At 39.0% G+C, this 23,716-nt stretch overlaps 2 protein-coding genes across 4 annotated transcripts; one reads left to right on the top strand and one right to left on the bottom strand.

The window, feature by feature from the left end:
• The first annotated feature begins 913 nt into the window (after window positions 1-913).
• On the top strand, window positions 914-6,808 carry b3gnt7 (UDP-GlcNAc:betaGal beta-1,3-N-acetylglucosaminyltransferase 7). Of its 2 annotated transcripts, none has more exons than XM_027023445.2 (2): window positions 914-960; window positions 4,653-6,808. In XM_027023445.2, the coding sequence occupies exon 2, from the start codon at window positions 4,654-4,656 to the stop codon at window positions 5,875-5,877; it is 1,224 nt and encodes a 407-aa protein (XP_026879246.2). In that variant the 5' UTR covers window positions 914-960; window position 4,653; the 3' UTR covers window positions 5,878-6,808. The 2 variants fall into 2 exon arrangements, with proteins under 2 accessions (XP_026879246.2, XP_026879245.2); XM_027023444.2 differs by lacking the exon at window positions 914-960 and adding an exon at window positions 3,307-3,615.
• A 9,474-nt stretch (window positions 6,809-16,282) lies between these two features.
• On the bottom strand, window positions 16,283-23,382 carry ncl (nucleolin). 2 transcript variants are annotated; one of them, XM_035523322.1, is made up of 18 exons: window positions 23,252-23,382; window positions 22,226-22,324; window positions 21,995-22,121; window positions 21,737-21,838; window positions 21,078-21,121; window positions 20,909-21,047; window positions 20,687-20,818; window positions 20,321-20,467; window positions 20,005-20,091; window positions 19,689-19,812; window positions 19,435-19,571; window positions 19,107-19,233; window positions 18,866-19,002; window positions 18,551-18,680; window positions 18,185-18,327; window positions 17,957-18,083; window positions 17,110-17,366; window positions 16,283-16,980 (listed from the first exon to the last, which is right to left on the bottom strand). In XM_035523322.1, the coding sequence occupies exons 1-18, from the start codon at window positions 23,267-23,269 to the stop codon at window positions 16,919-16,921; spliced, it is 2,139 nt and encodes a 712-aa protein (XP_035379215.1). In that variant the 5' UTR covers window positions 23,270-23,382; the 3' UTR covers window positions 16,283-16,918. The 2 variants fall into 2 exon arrangements, with proteins under 2 accessions (XP_035379215.1, XP_026879249.2); XM_027023448.2 differs by having other exon boundaries at window positions 20,909-21,121.
• Between the last annotated feature and the right edge of the window lie 334 nt (window positions 23,383-23,716).

Here is a 23,716-nt window from a genome sequence, read left to right as displayed (position 1 = left end):
GCATACCTTCCTGTGGTCCTTCCTGAGCTGTCTCTGATTGACACAAGCATAGATAAAACACAAGCAAGCCCAAACATCCCTTTTAATACTGAATCACGGTGAGTCAATAAGTTCATTCATACTATTCATGCTAGACTATTCACTCTGTGCTTCAGAGATGTGATGGGAAATGTCCATTTGTATACATATGTATACATATTGCAACTATAGAAGCAGATTTTTGCAATAAATATTTATTTTAGCTATAAACTTCACAATAAAGTAGGATGAGCCTTCTGATAGCTACTGTTACCTGTGGTTAATGTAAATTAAGATGTAAATGAAGTCCACTCTAATGACTCTTACACCTGCTGCTCCAAGCGGGTGCCATGACGGAGTGAGCAACAGGATAGTGAAGGATTTATAAACCGGAAACAAGTCACCACAGTTCATTATGGTTAAATGAAAAACGTCACCAGAATGAACACAAATGTTGAAAAGCAAGAATGAATTTTTATGGACCACACTTTCACAGCACAAGGGCAATTTAGGCAAATGAAAAATGGTAAAATTAATAATAATAATAATAATATTATAATAATAATAATAATAATATCCAGTGCTACAAATGTGAATAAAATTTTATTTAAAAATTACACAAAGTATGTGTATCCTTTTACAAGGATGTTGTAATACTTCTTCATACCCCAAATAAGTCTGTTGTAAGACATTGTGTCCCGTGGTTCGATGCAGAAGGTTATAAAGGGGTTTCAGCTGTGAGGTCTCTCAGTTTACCAGTGTTGCTGTTTAAAGCACAACAGGCCTGCTGCAGGGTTAAAGGCGCTTGAACCACAGCTGAAGATTCAGATGTGCATTAGCCCATCAGGCCACATGCTAAACTGCACTGGAGGAAAACATGCTCTTCTGGCAGACGGCCAGTTCATCTGTGAACGTCTCTCCATGTAGCATCTTCCTTCATAGGTGAGAGGCTTCACTCTTCAGTCAAAAACACTCATCTTAAAATAGTTGTATGTCTGTTAATGTTTTAACCATCTTTTGAAATTTCTGGCTTTAAAACAAGTGGGGAATCATTGATTGTTAACAGTGTACTATTTCTTTGTTTGTTTCAGCAGCTTGATACAACATAATCACGTTCTTAATTCAGTCGTTAAATTGTTAAATTGAATACGTGATGTAGTACATAGATGTAGTACATAGATATAGTAGCCTTTTCTGTTTTTCAGTGTACGAATAGTTTCAACATTAACGACGTGACTAAATCACTATAAAATACAATACAGATATGATTATCATAGAATTACTAAGGAAACGCATTTCACTGTCTTAGAGCAGAATAAAAACATGCCAAAGTTTTCATAAAAACTCAAACAGTTGTTTAGTTATAACTCTTAAAGTTAAATATTAAGTTAATACTGTAAATTAATTAGAGATTATTTTGAAACTAAGATTAAAGGTATGGAATTACAAGACTGGGGGAGTAGTATCTGGACCAGGTCCTTTGAGTGTAAGGGATTAAAACCAGAGATGGGTCAAAACATACACTACAGGTGTCCAGAAACTCTCACAGGTGCTCGTGAATGTGGAAGAAATAGTCCAGTGTTCACAGCAAGACCTGCAGGGACACAGTTTTCCCATCTTACAGCAACCCACTTAACTCTTGACAGGTTTATTGATAGGTTTAAGAACTGAATCATGTGTTATGGCAGTGCTATAATCAGTCTGTCTCCAAGGCTAAGATTTACAAATGGTGAACTGGACAAACAGGGTTTTTAAAATGGGGTGGTGATGTATGGGAATTCAGTAATTAGCCTACAGAAGGACAAATAATGTTGAAGGGAAAGATTTATTTAGATTTTTCACATCACAACAGGAAGCTTGATCTTGGTACTTTATTAACTGCATGATAAAGAACAAAAAATATGAGGCTAAATAATCAGCCTTAAGAACACAGAAATGTTTACATGTTTGACCTTACAAATCTGAAGGAATAATCAAAGTCAAAAGCCTACATGATTATCAGAATATGAATATTTCTTATTTCATAAGAGAAATATTTAGTATGTTTATACACTCAGACACAGACACAGCGTTTAAGATTCACCCTTTTATACACTCAGACAATATGTGAAATTATTTTAATGGCTGAATGGTCAAGTGGAAATAATCTTTTGGACTCAGATGATAATTTTATTTTTAATGCCTCTATTCTTTGTAACCTTATAATGGACGAAGCCTCTCAAATGTCCTCTAGTGCTCAGGAAGCACATAACCAAAGCACATATTGTTACGTATGAAGTAATCTAGTTAAAAGTAAGCTTTAAAGTCTAACTTTAAAGTGTATATGGAAACCAGTTTTCTAAATTTGACAGGAGATGGTTTTGGGGCAGGGATTAAAAATCTGCATATGTGTGACAAACGTTAAGCAGTCAATGAATCTCAGGGCGTTAAATGACTCATACAGTCATGTGGCCAATATTGCAACCTCATGGTGTTTTCATGCAACATTAACTGGTCAATTAACATCAGGATCATAAATACAGGGTGCTGGAAACAGGCTCCTTCTCTCCTGATCCTCCAACTGTCCTGAGTCAGGAAGCTGCAAGGCCTTCAGTACACTGGAAAAAAGAGTTTGAAAACAGGAATCTCCAGACTTCAGCTGTGTTCCAATTCCTTTCTTCCTCTCCTTCTCACTGTTTCCTGATGCACTCCTACCATGCTACTCAAAGCCATGTGCATCCTGTCACTTTTTTGGGGCGCTGTTCCTGTTCTCCCCCCACTCCATGATCTACTCACTTCTCCTCAAAACACACACACATGCATGCACACACAAAAAAAACATGTGCAGGGTAGCAAGCGCATTAGTGACATGCTTTTCTGCTCCTACAGAATGAGGAAGTTCGGGAGTGTTAACAGCTGTTGGGGGTAGACAGTATTTGTGCTTAAAGAATGTGGAACCCATGTCCATTTGAGAAAATTAATGGGTTTTTCTCACAGGTCTGAGTGCTTTAAGAAAGAAAAAGGCAAAAAAAAACAACATTCCATACTAATGGAAGAGATTTATATTAGATAAAGTTTTCTCTATATAAGATTTTTCTCTCTCTCTCTCTTTCTTTCTATCTTTCTCTTTCTCTTTCTTTCTTTTCCTCGCTCTCTCTCTCTCTCTCTCTCTCTCTCTCTCTCTCTCTCTCTCTTAAAACAAACTCAGTAACTTTCTAAGCAGAATTTCATGGTTAAGAATAAAGTCACGGGTAAAAGTAGACTACCGTGTTAAAATATGTTTAAAACTGTTGTTTGTGATAGGTATGTTTTCAACAAAAGGTGAACGATGCATCGCCGTATGAAATCTTATTTGGGATGGGGTCCTTTTACACGATCTACATGGAAACCTGGGCGTGTGGAACTTTTTAGCGTTATATGGGCGGATACATTAGCTACGCAGTCTATGCCATAAAAGACGGTAATCGTTAATCAGTAAATGGTTACACAGAGGCTGTGCTTCAATACACATGACTTTTTTACACTGTGACAAACGTCGGATTGCTCTGCTTTATCCATCCTTGGCATAAACAGCTCTGGCTTATATCGCAACCTAATCAAGACGCAACGTCTCAAAATGTGAGTTCTGCTTAATTATTATATATATCTATGTATTTATTTGCTGATAAAACGTGGTCAGTGAATTGTATATAGGGAACACAGGGCTAACGCTGACTTGAAGGAAAATTTTAATTCGCTTTTACCGACATTAATTCAACTAAATATTCAGTTTGTGTATACTTAGTGTAGGCGTATATCGTTTAAAACGTATGGCAATATACTAATCAATTAACTTACGTAATTGATATCTGCATATATAATTATCAAATAGTAATACAGCTATAATATTATCTGTATTTCCGTCGACAGTACCGTTTGCATGCCAGGCAAAAATTTTAGAATCATGAGTTTTGATAATGGGTATTGTCAATTTTATTCCGAAGAGTAAGGAAAATATTTATATATTTATTCGTCAAAGTCACATTTCACATTTCAAGCAGACTACAGTCACACTATTAAAGAGGAATTACAAATAGTTGGTAGGATTTATTTACGAATTTTCCTTCCTTGTACTGGGGATCATGAATACAATTATTTTGTGGTCTGGTAAAGAAATGGTATATTTTTATATTTGTAATAGTAAGTAAATCTATTTTTTGTATAGCACTTTTGTAGACTGAGTCACAAAATTCTTACAAAATTCAATAAAAAGTAAATAAAATAAAGCGCAATCCCTGACCATGGACGAAAGGACATGATACGCCTACGAAATATTCACTACATGTAAAACATCAAAACTCACTGAAAGCAAGAGAATAAAAAGAAGTCTTAAGAAATTTCTTAAAAATGTGTCCAGAGTTGGAATTTTATAAGTATAGGAAAATCATTCAAAATTTAAAGTGCCTAAAACCCTTGTTTTCATCTAACAAACCCTTATGTTTTATATGCGAATGAGTAATATAGTGTTATCTTCTTTTAAAAGAGGGTATTTTAACATTACCACTAAAATGAGGCTGGAGGCTGTAGAATTATGTAAATTATTAGTGGATGTAATCTGTTCAAAACAGCTGTGATCTTAATGTTTTTTTTTTCTTTTTTTCCCTCATTTTCACAAGGATGACTACCAGGGACCGTTGGCGAGTGATCAAGACAGTGGGCCTGATGTTCTTATTGGCTGTGGTGATGCTGACTGTGTTCCAGAGAGGCAGTGGCCGAATGAACCAATTTCAGATAGAGCGGCACCCCCCTATGGAGGCCCCAGCAGAGAGAGCCACTCTAAACAAGGCCTTTTACATTAGCCCTGAGAGCTTCTGGAAAGAAGACCACAAAAGACCGATGGCCACCACAGAGGAACCCTTGGTCACACTAGCCAGAAGGCCCAAATCCTGGGATATCACTACCTCCAACTGCAGTGCCAATCTAAGCATCTCTTCTGTAAGGTGGTTCACCGGCCTGGAGGAAACCTTTCAGCAGTTCCTGATCTACAGGCACTGCCGCTTCTTCCCCATGACAATCAATCACCCAGAAAAGTGTGTGGGGGACGTTCACCTGCTGATGGTGATCAAATCAGTTATAACACAGCATGACCGGAGGGAGGTTATCAGGCAAACATGGGGCAAAGAACTGGTGATGAATGGCAAGCGAATAAAGACGATCTTCCTCCTGGGCAAATCCACTAATAAAAAGGAGAAGGCCAACCACCAGAAGCTTCTAGAATATGAGGATTACATCTATGGGGACATTCTGCAGTGGGACTTCATGGATAGTTTCTTTAACCTCACCCTAAAGGAGACCCACTTTCTGAAATGGTTCTACACCTACTGTGGAACTGTTCCATACATCTTCAAGGGAGATGATGACGTGTTTGTCAGTGTAGAAAACATCCTGGAGTACCTAGAGAGCAGTAAGAACATTAAGCACCTCTTTACTGGAGATGTACTCTTTAAAGCCAAGCCCATCCGGAAGAAAGAGAACAAATACTACATTCCACAAGCTTTGTACAATAAGACTTACTACCCCCCATATGCAGGTGGAGGGGGATTTCTGATGGACGGCCCTCTCGCCCGCAAGCTGTACAAAGTATCCGAAACACTAGACTTGTTCCCTATTGATGATGTTTTCCTTGGCATGTGCTTAGAGGTGCTTCAAGTCACCCCTATAAAACATAATGCGTTTAAAACCTTCGGGCTCATGAAAGACAAAAACAGCAAGCTAAACAAGGAGCCATGCTTCTTTAAGAGCATGATAGTGGTACATAAACTGCTCCCCCAGGAGCTCAAGGACATGTGGAGACTAGTCCATACTGACCTGATTTGTGCCCAGAAAATGGAGCTCCTATAGCACAACCTGAGTGAACAAATAAAAGGAGGACTGATGTTGAAGAGGAGAACTGTGTTTTAAGTGTACTCAAATAAACATGCTCCTTTTTTGAGGAGATTTCCCAACGATTATGTACTTATGTATTGTAGCAAATGGGAATGAATGGTGTATGGTGGCTGTGTGAACTGAAAGATATTTATGGGTGTATGAAATGTTATGTTAAATTCATTGAAGTGAACTAAAAAGGACATACATAGAAGACATTTTGCTGCTAATTATGGTTATGTTGAGTACTAATTTCGATTATCCCAGGAAAAAAAAAAATTGGAAAAAAATGTTTTGAATGGCCATCTTCTGATATGAAATGTCTCAAAAACAGGAGATGCAAACTGTCCTACCTCATTTAGTCTTAATGTTTGCCCTGAATGTGAACATTTCATGGCTTTCACACATCATGCTTATTAGATTTTGCAATACCCACTGTCTGGTTATGACAATAATCTCATCTTAATATGGACATAATTTTCAAGATCACCATTTCAGACTTGCTTTGTTTGAATGATAAAAAGTCTGAAACATTTAATGTGCCCCAAACAGAAGCTTGAACTTGGCAAAGGACATCTTTTATTGCATATTGTCAAATGTACAAAAAAAAATGAAATGTATGAACTGTATACATTGATTTAAATGTGATGAAACTTGTGAGTTGAATCTGGTAGAGGTATGTTAAAACTGTGAAACACGGGGCTGCTGATACATATGATAAATGAATTTAAGAATTTCTTCTGTTGTCAGGGGAGGGGTTTAGGTTATTTTGATATTCAATTCTTCTTAAAAATACATACCTTTTTAAAAAATCTAAACTGTGTAGGGTGAGTGACTTGAAATTATCTAAATTGAACCTGGGGACATAGGAAAAGAATGTGGGAAATTATATTTATAAATAAAGCTTTAAAAAGGATGTGTGTGTGTCCCTGTCTCAGTTTGGAGAAAATCTTAAGTCCTACTGAAATAGGCAGGTCTGTGTGCATTTAGAAGAAGTGGGTGGTAACGTTTTGACAATTTACTGTATTTGTAATTCCTAAACATGAACAGTATCTATGCTAATTAGAAGTCCATCCTGAACAGTGAATAATGAACAAGTTTACATAACATTGGTTTTCTTAAAATCCTAGGCACTGGGGATGCACTATCCAGTTTATAGTTTATATCCAGTATATATAATTTATAGTTTTATGGAACCAATGAAGTCTGGTTCAGATCATTAAGATCCTTCTTTATATTTTGCAGTTCTCCCTATTATGTGGTAAAGACTTTCAGAAACTGTGACTATTATCTAGGGAATCTATATATAATGGTGAAAAATTCAAAAAGTGCATCACAGAATAGCTATTTAGAATAGCTAATAGCTATCAGAATAGCTATTTGCTCTTCATTCAAATTTTGTAGAATCATGGTTCACAGACCACTTCAGAAGGATGTGGATGAGTCAGTGGACCTAAAGAGGCCATAAAAAGCCCTGCGTGAAAGTAACATGCAGGTGCCTAACACTCAGACATATGACAGCAATCTGCAGGCATCTAACACATGGGCTTCTAACACTCAGACACATGACAAGCTTCTAACACAGGTGGCAGGTGAGGGGAAGCTAAGCAGAATGCAATGAAGAGTACAACATTCATCTGGTATAAATTAAAGAACCAAATTACAGAACATTTGATGCTAGAATTTATGCTAATGAATGTAATGGGGGGGAAAGCAAATCCAATAATCCAAATTTGTTGTTGTTGAGTATCACCTTACTAACTATTATATTATTTCTCTCTGCAGTCAAATGGAGCTATGTTAGCTATGATATTCATGTCTCCTATTTACATAGATATTTACATGTTATACCAGTTCCTGGAAAAGCACTATCCACCTGCTCATTGTAATATTGCTGGCTGAGTTTTCTGTGGTAAACTAGACCATGAATGAATACATCTGAATTATGAATTCTGACCATCTCTGTTCACACGTCTTTAAACTTTTTTCATTTTTATTCAAAAGCAAGCCTAAAAACAAAACTTTGGATGTTCTAGCTATAGAACATAATAGCACTACATATTTAACATTTCTCTTTTATGATCAATAGGCATTGAGCAGACACAGCCAGAGGGTAGCAGGAATGTCCTTGAAGATGTGACTGCACACAACCATTCAGTGATACCAAACTGTTATCAGCTCCTGTTTGTTGTGGATAAACTGTTAAAGCATTTAATGCCAGCTGTGCAAGAGGTCTAGGCTGTGCAAATTGACTTTAAAATCTTGAGGCCACAACTGCACTCCAAGGCTGTTTGCTCTCTTTACAAAACCATCTAGACATAACCCTTTTCAACAATAAATGTATTCTATCGTGGAATATGCAGAACAAAGGCAGTCCACTGAAAGTTAAGTACATTCTGCCACTGATGGAACAATGTAATATGAGGTTAGAAAACTAGTCAGTTGCTGTTCATGTCAAAGCAGCAGTTTATTCTTAAGGCTAGAGAAATAGGTGCTAAGGTAACAGTCGACCACCCAGACTTAACAAACTGACAGAGGGAACTTTGGATAGTAATTAGGAAGTTTGTGTGGAGAATCCAACCCCCACCCCCCAACACTGCGATTGTTTTTCTTGTAAACCATATTTTATTATTAAGTATGTTTCCTTTGGTTTGGTGAAACTAGCTCATACTCCTGGAACGTAGTGGGTAGTGGTGTGCTTCTCTGCAACAGGAGAAGAATATAAAGGTCAAAGAGCTAGTAAGAGAGACTAATATGCCTAGACCTAGACTAAATCTAAATACACCAATCTGATCATTTGGCATTTTAGTTATTTTTGCATATAAAGGCAACTTCTTTCAAAGTCTGACATTAATCCAAGACAAAACCAAAAATGGTGATCAATTTACACCTGTTTTTCTAAATAGCATTGGGTATTATGGTAAGATGAGTCACTTCAACCTTTTCTGACCACTTTCATCTATTGAATCAACACACATTCCCCTTTATTGTCTATTTTCTTTAATATCAAATTAACTGTGAACAGTCTGTCCTAGAACATGGATAGAATTTTTCACCTAACTCTTTTAGGCTTTTATGGACATGAAGTTCCACACTTACTATAAATACCTCTGTTTAATCAGATAATTATACCATTCCAGGCTAGAGTAATCCCAGCAGTGGTGGTATAGTTGGAGAGAGAAAAATGCAGCACAAAACATCATGCATACCTAAAGAAGCTAATGGAGGACATTCACTCCAAGATTACAGGTGATTGTATATAGTCTTTTATATTTGAAGTGGCCTGGGGAATATCCACAAATTACAGGTAAAGAGGGAACAATATAGTAATATCTCTGTGTCACTGCTGTGCTGTAGTGCACTTCGCTTTACAAAGAAATGCTATTTGACCAAATCAAGCAATCTTTCTTGAATGAATGAACTGAACTGAAACAAAATGAAATTCAGTCCTACCAGTTAGCCCCCTGTATCAGCTCAGACTGACGTGCCAGTGAGAAGCTAAGATGCTGAACCAGACTGTAAGGAACAATGGAAAATTAAGGAGCACAGATGGTATCACCTCCTGACAGGCAAGAGGTAACCAATGATTAAAAGACACTTTGAGGGAGCTGTCGACAGTCAGCCAGGCTATCAGTGAGCCACCACCCAGCCCTGGAGTGTGCACAGCCCTGCATGCTGCCTTGACCCTTCATGTCACCTTGAGTCTGCGTTACACCTTAAGTGCATTACACCTGAAGTGTATATAGTTCACCATACAATTGCAGAATCGCATATCACAAGACCAGAAATGTTGTGTGGTTATACAGTTTTTTTCCTTGGTTCTGAAATAGCAAATTTTGAAGTTAATATTTCCTCATTCTCCTTGTTCAGTACGAGGAACATTCAGTGTAAGGACTGCAATGTCAGTGTAGAACACTCAGTAGGGCAAGCAAGGTCAGGCAAATATAGTGTATACCACTCTTCTTACACAGTGGCAATTCAAGTTTTACACAGACATACACAGAAGAATTTAAATAATGAAGCTCATTACATCCTGAGATCTACATCACATTTCTTGGGCCTAACTGAAAGCTTAGTTTTGGAAACAAAAAAAAAAGTTCAAATTTTAAAGACTCTCAAGGTCATGTTTTGACAAGAAATCCCTACTTTTGTTAATGTTTTCGAGATTACGGAATGCTTGTTGTGACGGGTACATGGAGGGAGTGAGATGCAAGTGCAAGTTTTTACTGTCTTTATTCTCCATAAGATAGGAAACAAAGAAGCACAGCGGTGAGCTGGCCAAAAATAAACAAGAGCAAAACTCAGGGCATTTAAGACAGAGCAGAAAAGAAGCATTACTCATTACTTACTTCCAGTGCACTGGACAAGCATTCTTGTGGGCTTAATTAAAGAGTTAAACAAAATGGAAATCAAGGGACAGATGTGAGCAATTAATAATCAGGGGGCTTGGGAACAGGAAGAGGTGTGTGTGTGTGTGTGTGTGTGTGTGTGTGTGTGTGTGTGTGTGTGTGTGTGTGTGTGTGTGTGTGTGTGTGTGTGTGTGTGTGTGTGTGTGTGTGAAATCAGAGTCCAGTAGGACACTTAGGTTGCAAACTGTCTTTTGATTTGATATTCCATGTTCTTGAAGGATGTGGCCAAGGGAAAATATAGAAATTGAATAGAAATGATCTAAGAAATAGAACCCTGGAGCAAACAATAGGTCATAGGCATCCACTCAGATACATATTTCATATTATGGATTTTAGTGTTGAAAAAACATGCATTATATATCTCAGCTGATGTAATTTAAGAAGCCATTTATGTGGGAGGATTAGTTAGCCTGTTCATTTGTGGCAAACAATTCACTTGTTGTTAATGTTATTGTTGATGATTTTGGAGAGGAATGACTTCCATTCCACTTTCTACTTACTTTGCCTAATAGGGTATTTAATGCACACAGTGCATTTGTAGATCTTTGTGAATCTGAAGTCTGGTTTTATTCCATTTGCATTCTGCTTTTCTATGTTCTCTTGAAATGACTTTTAACTAGTGCTCCATGACAATGATCTTTTTTTACTTTAAAAAACATAACAAGTGACCCAGACAGGTTGGTGTCACGGTACGGCCCCTCCCCCCAAATGTCTACCTGTGTGTGTGTGTGTCTCCAGAGAGACCTTTCAGTCTAAGGAGGAGGAAGATGGGCAAGTTTGGAGCAAAATCTGTGTAAGAAATACCTTACCCCCCCCCACCCACCCCCCCACCCACCCACACACACACACACAAGTTTTTCCATCTTCTCAGGAAAGTCCAAATGTGGAGGGGAGGATGTAGAGGGAGTTGTTTGCAGGGAGTCTGGTGGTGATTACTTTGACCCTGGTAAAGAGCCTGGTGGTGGTTGCCATGACCCTGGCAGACAGAGCAGGTCATGTTGACTCTCATCCAGTCAGACATCCTGCCTGAGTCATGTACTATGTCTTTCTGCCATTACTTTCCTCTTCAGGTGGCTGACAGGTGACAGTGAAAAAAGAAGCTTGTACTGTTGTGCTTTCACTCCAGCCTTGTTGTGGCTTACACCATCAGTTCTAAAAAAAAAATCTACAACCCCAGAACAGATTGAAATTGTCAATGTAACTGAGTCCACTGGAGCTACAAAATGGACTGAGCCCCATGTTGAGAAAATGAGAGAACACATTAGTTCATCTGTCTCGAAGGGGTTAAACAGTTCAATAAAGTCAATTTTAGTCATTTCTGATTGTTCTGTTTGAATGTCAGCCTTGCCAACATGTACAGTAATCTAACTGACTGTCTAATGGTAGGACGGAGTGCTGTGAATCTTCTCATTTACATTGTAAACCATCACAGTGGGGAAGCAGTATGTTTTATGCCCATGTACCTGATAGTGGAATCACCCACAATCAGAGTGCTCGGCGTGGCATTCCTCTCAGCAGAGAGCCGCTGCTCAATTGGGCCTATACTGCTAGCCCGCTGAAATGGGCCTGTACTACTAGCCTGCTGAATTGGGATTGTACTGCTTTGCATTTCTGTTCATGGTACCTTGCAAGTGCTGTGTGCTTAGAGGAAGAAGAGGTGCTCTCCTACAGGAAAGCAAAGTGCATAGACATACAACCCCTTAAGAATCAACTTACAGAAATCGACAAATCTGTTACAATGTTTTCTTGCATGACATTTTCAGACGTCAGCAGTTTACATGCAGATAGGAGATCAGGGTAAGAAACTGCACAATCCACAAAACTACACAAACTTGTTACTGAAAATGGTAAAACTAGCTTCAGCAGGTGGTCCAGTGGGTCTTGAGCAAAACACATTTTCAGTCTTAGTATATTTACCAACAGCATTGCTCTGGTTACCTTCTTAAAATATTTTGTGTTCTAACATATTTACATTAGCTGCAGTGTTTTGTGCTCACCTTGTGATGTAAGCATTGCTGGCATTTGAACCTATGAAGCATATTTGACAATCACAGTGATGCTGGAGGGAGAAAATCATTCCTGTTGTAAGTGTGTAGTTTTTTCTATATTAGTTCAGTCATAACTTTATATCATAAGACGAAAACCAGACATGGATTATGTATTTCAGCTATAAAATAGTGACAATGTGTACAAGTGAATGAAACTCTAGATACATATGCTGAAGGAATATAAACTTAGCTTGGGGTACTCTGGGTGTAATATAAAATTTTGGAATAATACCAATTACAAGGGTAAGTTTACTTTCAGCATGATTTCATGTACATACTGGGAAAGTGACCTGATATCCTGCAAATTGAGTCCACAGCTGTACATCTCAGTGGCATCATAATGGAGTATAAAGGAGCTTCAAAACTTCCCCAAGACAGCGACCATGAGCAAGCTTGAAAACAGTAGCGAGAGATAAGACTTGGGAGAAGGAATACTGTGCTATAATGTTACAGCCTGTTCTGGGTATGGACTGCAATACACAAGGAAGCAAAATGCTCTTTCAGAGTTTTCATTGTTGTTTGTTTTGTACTTTTTTGTAGGTAGGGGAGATGTAGTCTATGGTAAAATCAGACAGTAAAACAACCAATGGAGAAATACTTCAAACAGAGACCTAAAGTTGGTCATAAACAATTCACAAATCAATTATTTTCATGACCCAACCAGAACAAAACACTAAATAAAACACTACTGCCCAATAAAAGGATAAAAGGAACCTCATCAAAGAAAGTGAAATCAAACACTTATTATTATCCCTAACTCCCTAGCTAGTAACAGCCAGGTGTAAAATACGTCAAATATATGTCAAATAACTGTGCCAGAACTACAGAAATTACAAACAATTTTTTAGAGATTTTTGCATATGCAACCAAATCCAGAATGTTAGGGGCAGTGAAGCGCAGACCACATTTGTACAGTAAAACAGGCAGGGCTTAAACATACCACAGACAGTTCATTCACAAGCTTCACAAAGACAGAAAAACAGCATGTCAGACACACAAAAAGAATTAAAGGCAACCAAAGGCCAGTAATCAGCCAATCAGAAACAAGAGGTGTGACTGGATCAGAAGCACAAAGACACCAAAACACAACCTACAGCAATGGCATATTTTAGCAGATTTTCATAAAGACTACAGAAACTCAATACATTTACAGTTAAAATGATTATCAAAATGAGTTATCTCAAACATACTATATGTAAAACAGATTACCAAAACTTCCTGAACCTGAATAAAGATAAAACAGAGTACATGTTCTTGTTCAGTGGAACAAATAACAGAGATGTGATTAGAGTACCAAATCAGCAATCTACCATCTCTAAGATAAACTAAATTTGATTTTTTTTTTTTTTTTTGTCAAAACAAGACCTTGAAAAACTCATTCAAGCATTTATTTTTAACAGGGTCAACTATAACTGCGTCCCACTGGTCTTCCTAAAACCAGCTTCCTAAAACCAAGTCAAAGAAATAGAGTTGACTCAAAATGTTGCTGCCAGAAAAGGGAACACATCAACCCAATGTTCAAATCCTTACACTGGCTCCCACTATGTTGCATTACTCCTCTATAAAACAATAAATAGTTAATGTATGCTCTAGGAATATAATCAAACCAGACTCTCAGATCAATAGAAACCATAACATATTCAAACCAGACTCTCGGATCACTAGAAACTCATCAGTTAATTGTGCCTAAGGTGAAGTATTAAGCATGGAGAACCAGCATTTAGCTTCTACACTGCACTTTGATCAAAGCATTTGTCAAAGACACTCAGAGGTGGACATTTTTGAGACAGAAAAACTACATATTCAATCAAGGATTCAAGGCAGTTTTAGCCATCAGCAGAGGTGGGTAGAGTAGCCAAAACTGTACTCAAGTAAACGTACTGTTAGTTTAAAATAATACTTACTCAATTAGAAGTAAAAATAGTCATTTAAATTAGTAAGAAAGAAAGTATCTGTTAAAAAGTCTATTTAAGTAGCGAGTTAATTCATCAGAACTTATTTAGCAACACCGGGCAAATATAACATGTGGTCCTCGTCTTTCATTTTACATTGAATTCAAATCTGTTTTAAAGACGTTTCTATTAGACATGGTTCTTAAGTTAAATTTACAATAATTGTCCATTGTCGGCCAGAGGAGGATGGGTCCCCCTTTGAGTCTTGGTTCCTCTCAAGGTTTCTTCCTCATGCACTGGGGAGTTTTTCCTTGTCACTGTTGCCCTTGGCTTGCTCACTGGGGGCTTTGACTTGGACATTTGTAAAGCTGCTTTGTGACAACATCTGCACTATATATATATATATATATATATATATATATACACACACACACACACACACACACACAGGCGTACAGTCTTGTACAGCTGTATATATTTGGACTCAGAAACATCCCTCTTCAGTGTCCAGCAATACTCTGCCAACACATCCACATAGCAGTAAAATAATACCATACACAGGCCTGCAGAAAGTATATAATGAACATTTAGCAGCTGGTGCTGAATGTCTGCTTCCTCTGTAGTAAGAAATACCTCATTTACCAGAGGTCCTTGATCTCACCATCTTTTATAACAACAGGTCTAACAAGTACTTCCTAAATTAAAAGGTTGTGTCTTTTAAAAATTAATCCTGAACAAGTAAACCTGTAATAAGCAATGTAAGTAATAAGCAATGATTCATCCAAATTTCACAAACTAAAAAGTCACAGAAGCCTATATATATATATATTGTATAGGTTATAAACTTCTCACACCAGCTAGTAAACCACCATATTTAGCTACTGATAAATATACTCCCCCACAGCCTCCACACACATTAAATAATGTCACAAGAGCAATCGGGTGCTGCGAGTTAGGCAAATAGCTATAAATATTCACCAATCGGCCATAACATTAAAACCACTAATGAATAACATTATTAGTCGCAATGGCACCTGTCAATAATGTAGAGGCTAGCCCATCTGATCTGATGCCACAGAAGAGCAACACTGGAACACATTATTGATAAAGATAATGCTGGCTAGGACAGAACGGTATGACAGATAGCACTTTGACACGTACTATCAACCTAAGTGGCAATGGTATACCCTAATGACATTTCAGAAGGATAATGCTGTCTGCCACACTTCAAAAAATTGCTCAGGAATAGCTTAAGGAACATGACAAGAGTTCAAGGTGTCATTCAAATTTCACAAACCTCAATGTAATTGACCATCTGTGGGATAAACTGGAAAAACAAGCCTAGACACCCCACCTCAACTTACAGGACTTATTTTCAAATACCTCAGAACCTTCAGAGATCTTGAGGAGTCCATGCCTTAAGTGAGAGCTGTTTATGTTCCAAGTCAAAGCTGTTCTAGAATTCACAATTTATAAATTAAAACAAATTCAATTTAATTATGAACAAAATGTTAGGATTTTTTTTTATTATTGCAGCATTGGGCCCATAATACTTCTAATGCAGTAGTCTTGATGAGACTGACACCTGGTGGAACAATGGCCACGTTATTCATGTTAAAAATACATTGAAAATATTCTACTCATTCAAATTAAAGCATGATCCCAATACTCCATTGCATTCATGTTAGCTGAAGGTCAAAAATATCCAATTAAAAGAGCCCCTTATATTTGTCACACACATTACCATGCCTTTCCTTTTTATATGCAATTTCCTTTTATAACTCATTTCTATATTTGAAACATTAGCATTTAACCCTGACAACTGCACTAAACCCCACAATTAGACACTGTATTTAGCCTTTAAATAAGTTTGAGAAGACTTTAGCCCAAGAGCTACAAACCATCATCAACTCGTGTTACACTCCTGTTAACTGAAATCAGACCAGTTTAAAGATGCATAACAACAACCAGAAACTGTATTGGGTGGATGACTCTCCAACACACTCCAGCACCTCAAAAACAAGACGTTGACTACTTTACAAATAAATTTTGTTTATTCAAAATTCATGGGCTTTTCCATTTTCAAAACATGAAAACATGAAAAATACTGAAAGTTAGTCATTACAGTTACATATAATTCAAACACCGAGCTCTATAAACTCAACTTCATCTCCAGATGGACTCATCACTGGGACAGCTCCTCAGTAAGAATGAAAAACCTCCCACGCCATTTAAGACAGTACACCAATTTACCAGATTCTAAACACCCAAAAACAGCTTGGGTCAATTTAAACGTTCATTCATTACAATATGCTTTGTACATTAACGATAAAACACGCACCTAAAGCAAACTAAAAAAAAGAAGCTTACTTTAACAAAAATTAAAAAAAAGAGGAGGAACTTGTATCTAAACCAACAGAGTATTATTCATGATATTCACATTTCAATTTTCCCTCCTTAAAAAGGGAAAACGAAGATGTGCGTAGGTTCAGGGGAACATCTCAGAGCACAGTCACAGAGGGCAGAGAAGTGAGGAACTCCATACAGGTTCAACACACTAGATGCTTTCTGGAATGTCCGAAAAGCCCTGTTAGAGCAGACGCACAGACAAAAAAAAACAAAAACAAAAACAAAAAAAACCACGAGTCCATTCAAAAGGAAATAAAATTTAATCATCAAACTTGATCTTCTTCCCTTGAGGCTTTGACCCGAATCCACCACCTCTGCCACCTGAAAAATTGGTCAAGAAAAAAAAAAAAGGGCACTCAGGTCAAGCAGTAACAGGAGTCAATGATCCAATCCATTAAATATATATTTTTACCAAAAGCTTGCTAAACACGCCTCAACACAAACTCATACCTCTGAAGCCTCCTCTTCCACCCCCACGGTTTCCTCCACGACCTCCACGGAAGCCACCACCGCGGCCGAAGCCTCCTCTTCCGCCCCCTCTGCCTCCAAATCCACCACCAAAGCCACCCCGGCCACCCCCACGGCCGCCCTCCCCCTTGGGCCTGGCGTAGTCTAGGGTCACTCTATTGCCATCTATCTCCCCATCATTCATGGCCTCTTTGGCTGCTTTGCATTCCTCCTCACTGTCAAAGTCCACAAAGCCATACCTGGAGGACAGGGATAAGAATTGTCATTGACAAAAATCACTATTTTATTAGTGTGTTCATTTTGCACGCGTACAAAAAAAAGGCTCACGCACAGGTGAGACCAGGTGTCTCACAGAAAAAAAAAAGTGACTCCCACTACAGAGGAGCGACTCTCTCTCCCGTGACTTTGACTCTACTTCTCTAGCGAATCCATGCAGTGTCACTGGTTAGACAGAGAGGAGCTCAAGAGAAGACCTTTTTTTTTTGTCTCTCTACAATGCAGAACCTCCCATTTTCTTGTGAAGGATGCACAAAAGCAAATTTATTCCAGTTTGTCCAATCATCAATATGACAAATGCAATGCTTAGCAAATGTTTCCAAGAGTCTCTGACTTGATGTGCTCTGAGCTAATGCAGATTTTTCAGCATTAATTCATCAGCAAATAATCAGCATTAATTCATCAGCAAACAAGAAATAGACTCATGCAGTTATACAGCACCTGGACCAACCACGACCACATACCCATCAACAGAGATGAACACCTAGGTATCTGGAAATTCTCTCCATAAGGTCTCTTACACAAACTCAAATTGTTACAAAACCTAAATTACCCTTTACAGGAACCAGTGTCCTTATCTGTGGCCACTCTAGCAGCAATGGAGCCCTCGAAGGCATCTTGCAAGGTCTGCTCTGTGGTCTCCTCAGATAGGCCCTTCACAAACAGGGTTTTTGTGGGACCTGTGGGCAGAGAACCTGTGTGAACAGCAAGCCAAATCACAACATCCCATCCTCGTGCGTACCAACAGATGTTCTGTGCTTCCGACGCAGTGTGTACCAACCTGAGGAGCCCCTGCCTCCCCCACTCTCCCCACGGCTCTGACTGTACTCCAGCCTGATGGACCGGCCCTCAATCTCTGTGTTGTTGCAGGAGTCAAGTGCCTCCTTGCAGTCCTCTGTGCTCTCAAACTCCACAAAGGCATACCTACAGAGAAGCACACAATGTTTAATTAGTCTTCCTGAGGGAGAGTAGGGCCATAGAGCCCCAGGAACTGTTGTTCTCTGCCAGGAACAAAACCACTGAGTACCTTCCTTACCACCATCATGAACAATAAAAGCAAACAAACCACATACTCATGTACATTTCATATCAACCTTTACGATGTAGAAAAAGTAGTAGTAAAAAACAACAACATTCTAAAACTCACCCCTTAGCACGGCCATTGTTTTGTGGTATCCTGATAGACACTGCCTTTTCAAATACACTCTGAAGAGACTCTTCTGTAGCACTGAAGGCCAAATTGTTTACTACAAGGACTTTGCTTACAGTTGCTGTAGCTATAGAAAGAGTAGGGCCAACAAAAAAAAGGATTAGTCTTGCATATAAAGTAACAATCTCAACAATGGTATCAATACTGCCTCAGTACTTGACTATCCTGAGATCCACAGCAGATGTCAGACATTTCAAGCTTCATCATAAGCAGCCAGGGTAAGAGTTTATTTCCCGTGGGGGCAGAGCTTACCTGGGCCTTTGCCACCCTGTCTGCTCTTAGCTCCTGTGAAGTCCACCATGATGGACCGCCCCTGAACATCTGAACCTTGCGTTTTCTCCAACATCTCTTCAGCAATTGCCTCTGTTTTGAACTCTATGTATGCAATTCTATCCAGTAAAACAAAAACAAAATAAGCCACACCAACTCTGTAGAGTAGCAAAATGATATCAATCCATGTTTTTGTATCATTTGATAAGTGATTGTTCTGTACCCTCTGCTGGAACCATTTTGGCCTTTAGGCATCCTGATTTCCACTGCCTGGTCAAAGACCTCCTTCAGATCCTCTTCCGTTACAGAGTATGGGAGATTCTTCACAAAGAGCGTGCGAGCATCTCTCTCTGCAGGCATGTGCATAGACACAAAGAAGTCAGCCACCTGTGGCTTTGATCAAACCTTCGGTTGTGAACACCTGTTACCAGATCAGTACTTGACTATCGTTTGAAACCCACATCAATGTTTCAGGAGACAAATAAAAATCATCACATCTGGATACCATACATATATACTAACGAAATAAATTCAGACCAAATGAAAAATACCTTTTTTGTTTTCCTGAGAATTCTCCTTGCTTCTGGCCCTGTCCAGTTTTATTGGCAGGCCCATACACTTTTTTCCATTCAGAGCAAGAGCCTTCAGCAGCTCCTCTTCTGAACCAAAGTCAACATAGCCAAACTTCCTGCAATAGCAAGGTACATTTCCATAGTCAGTCAACAACTTAAGTAATTTCTACTGCATACATCACTACTGCAACAATTTGTGAACAATTCATATGTACTGCTAAATCCATCCAGACCTGTTTGCTCCAAGTCGGACATCCTGAACTACAAGGCTCTCCTTCTTAAAGAACTTGGCGACAGCATCCTTGATTTCATCAAAGTCATTTTCAGAATTCAAGTTGCCCATAAAGAGACTGAAGGCTGAAAATTCAAAGCTCAACATCAGTAACCAGATTTACAAAAAACAGCATCAACAGCCAATGAATTACACCAAGTCAGAACTGCAAAAAAGGTGACATCATACATCAGTATTAAGTCCCTTAATGTTCATCATGTATAGCATCTCTGCCTTTCAAGAGCTTGGCTACACAGAGGGAGGGAGGGGAGACTTACGCTCGCCATCAGCCTTGGTTTTCTTGGCAGGAGGTGTGCTCATATCCTTAACATCTGCTTTTCTCTTCCCTGTTGTAGCAGGGGCTGCTGTAATGAACAATAAAACAGCCTTAAGGCAAACAACCCAAATACATCACAATACTGATGAAAGTTTGTTCCTTTTAAGAAAGTCTACCACCAGTTCTTCATTTGCAAACATTTTGGATTCTGACATACCAAACTTTAGGGAACCCCAACACCTCGCCTTTACTTTGCTTCTGGGATGAGCTGTAACTTCCACCCTGCACTCCATAGAATGGACAAGAGACTGTCTTACCTTCTTCCTCCTCATCGTCGTCGTCGTCTTCCTCGTCATCATCATCATCATCTTCCTCTTCAGACTCCTCCCTCACCTTCACCATTCCAGCTTTTTTGGTCGGGACAGCTGGAGCTGGCGTGGTGTCCATTTCTTCCTCGTCTGAATCTGCATCACAAGATGGTAAAACTTTACATGGAATCCCACTAAAACAGTGAGGAAAAACAGAAAAACAACTCCACGAAACCAGCACAGCAGTCCAAAATGGTCAACAAATACTTTTAGTATTAAGTCCAAAATTTCATATTTGCTGACCAAAGCAAGTCAAAGCCATGCTGACCAACATGTTCAGAGAGATAGACCACTAAATCAGCTCTGCACACATACCATCATCATCTTCCTCCTCTGACTCTTGTTTAGCAGCCTTGGCTTGAGCTGCTTTGGGAGCAGGTTTGGCTGGTGTTGCCTTCTTAGGAGGTGCTGCTTTCTTAGGAGGTGGGGCTTCCTCCTCTTCTGATTCTGTTGCCACCCCAACACACCCATCATTTGATCAGAAACCCATCACTTACATTTTGGACTAAAAAAGCCTTTTTAACTACCATTTCGCACCATCATCCTCCTCCTCATCATCATCATCAGATTCATCCACAGGGGCTGCCTTTCCAGGGGCCTTTCCGGCGGGGGCCGCCTTTCCAGGGGCCTTTCCGGCAGGGGCTGCCTTTCCAGGGGCCTTTCCGGCAGGGGCCGCCTTTCCAGGGGCCTTTCCGGCAGGGGCCGCCTTTCCAGGCGTTGCCTTCTTTGGTACCGGAAGCTCCTCCTCCTCTGTTGTGGTCCAAAGATAATGGCACATTTATCATAAGAAATGCCATAGTTTTAAAAAGTTCAGTAATGAGTATAAAATTGTTAGAAGACATGATATGTCCACCACCAGTCATGATCCCACATGCAAACATATCAAGTCCAAGTCTTGTGTCTCTGGCTAAGTAAAGTCTTAAGCTACTGATCATATAAACTAACATACATTCCCAATTGCAAAGTCATGAAACTGTGCACGAAACCCAACATTAAATTACAAGAAAACAGCAGCAGAATGCAGCACGCAGCTACAAAAGCTAGAAACTCACTAGTGCTTATAATTAGCCCAAATGTTCACAGCAGTTTGAATAAAAACAATAGTTTATCATTTAGCAGTATTTAATATTAGATCTTTAAGGAACTCGGCAATATAGCTAGTAGCTGCAACTACATTAATAAATCATTCCTTTAATAAACTTGTGCGATCTCACTTCTCAATGATTTTATTTTTTTTTCATCCAGACAATGCTCTCCCAGGTTGTGTATGGGTAGAAGATTTACCATGCAGACAAAGTAAATGGTTGGATCTTCAAAAGCATCAATGTTTTTCAATCAGTAAAAACTAAGCATTTATACACTTACCAGATTCTTCTTCTTCTTCTTCATCATCATCGTCGTCCACTTCCTTCTTCTTCCCTTTAGTTGAGGCTGATTTATTTACTTTAGGTGGTGGCACCTCCTCCTCTACAGGAAAAGAAAAACACCTCAGGTGAGACACTTTCAATACACAATTACACCAACAATTTACACTTAAATATTTTTCACATAGCACAACATTCCATTTACACATACAGAAAATGGACAAGTCATTTAAAGCTTACATATAAATGCAAGACCTACCAGATTCATCGTCTTCGTCATCATCATCATCATCATCATCATCCTCACTTTCTTCCTTGGCAGCAACCTTTCCATTTTTAAATACCTTTGGAACAGGTTTCCTAGCCACCGCTTTGGTTGGGAGTGTCTGCATTTATAGTCATGTAATTTTTGTTTGTTTTTTTGTTTTTACACCAACGAGTGACATGGATATCAATTTAAAACTGAACAAAATATTTAAGAAATTCTTACCACTTCCTCATCATCACTGTCTTCTTCACTGGAGTCCTCTTCTACCTCTTTCGGGGGGGGAGGAGCTTTTTTCTTAGGGGGAGCTTGTTTTTTTGCAGTCTAAACAGATTCAAAAATGGTCTCACATGGTGCACAATTAGAAGTTACAACAAGTCGACTTAATTAGGATCTCACAACAGCTAAAAATGTTGCGAGACGACAAGTACAACCTATTCATTTATTGACTTAGTTAACATAAACGGGGCAGGCACAGTCGCCACGTGTGAGGCGGCTGCTACCTGCATGGGACGAACCCACGTGGGGCTTCTCGTTTGCCAGGGGCCTCATGCTAAGCTAACTTGTCCAGCACAACACGCGGTAGGATGCGGCTAGAAACCACGATGTTACAATAAAAAGGTAGCTAGCTAGCAAAACAGGCGCTTGTTGCTCGTCTTCTAATGCAAACTTACACCGCCACCTAGCTACATTCACTTATCTTTATAACGAAGTTAGCTAGCAAGCTAACCGCCTAACTGAAGTGTTCGTTATGTGCATTTTACTCGCCGTGGCCCATTTTAAATGCCTTTCACGCGCAAACCTAACGTAGACGTTGATATTGATGCTTTTTAGTACACTGTGTACTCAAATTGTGTACACGGGATGTGTAGGCCACTGTGTGTTGGGGCGCGCTGGCCATTTTAAGCTCAAAATGAAGGACTCTAAGCAACGGAGCAGAGAAGAGAAACATGGCCGCTCCGACCTACGGCGTCCATTTTCGACACTGCAATGTTGTGTTAAGGTTTTCATACGTGCTGGTTAGTTATTTTACACACGTCTGGATTTTGTTAATACACGTCTCATCATTAGCATTAGTTAACCACATCAGATAGCTTACTAATAAACAAGCTAACGTTGCTAGCTGATACTAGGAAGTACAACTAGCCTAGCGTTAGCTACCCTCGTATAGTTGGCTAGAAGTATGTCGCGTAGAAACAATTCCACTTTGAATTTTATTACAGCAGTGTTAAAATAAAGAACAAATCTTACCTTTGCAAGTTTCACCATGGCTGAACAGTGTTTGCTTGAAACACGATGACAACGTTAAGCGAGTCGGGTTGTAACTCACACGTGGTTCCGTTCACAGCCTGGCGTACACTGGTGAGACAGAGTCCTTTCCTCCGCAGCAAGTTCACGTCTCTCCTCCCACAAAACCCACTACGTAGGCTGCATATATTTGCATAACGGTGTCTGATTATTTCTTCATTGCAGCTACTTGGCTACAACAATTCAGTTTAGTTTTCCGAAGAGTAAACCATTTTCATTATGATATAATGTACAATTTATTTGATGAAATAATAATAATAAAAAAATATACTTTTTTATTCCATCGATGCAAATCACTCTCATTCATCTCACAACATGTTCCAACATGGTTTCTAAGGAAAGTTGTTTCGGTCTCACAGATTTGACCCTGATGATAGAGTAGTAAGATAGCAAGGTAGCATGAAACAA

This window comes from Electrophorus electricus, chromosome 26, assembly GCF_013358815.1.
Source record: "Electrophorus electricus isolate fEleEle1 chromosome 26, fEleEle1.pri, whole genome shotgun sequence".
Taxonomy (NCBI): Eukaryota; Metazoa; Chordata; class Actinopteri; order Gymnotiformes; family Gymnotidae; genus Electrophorus; species Electrophorus electricus.
This window is presented reverse-complemented; position numbering and strand designations above follow the sequence as displayed.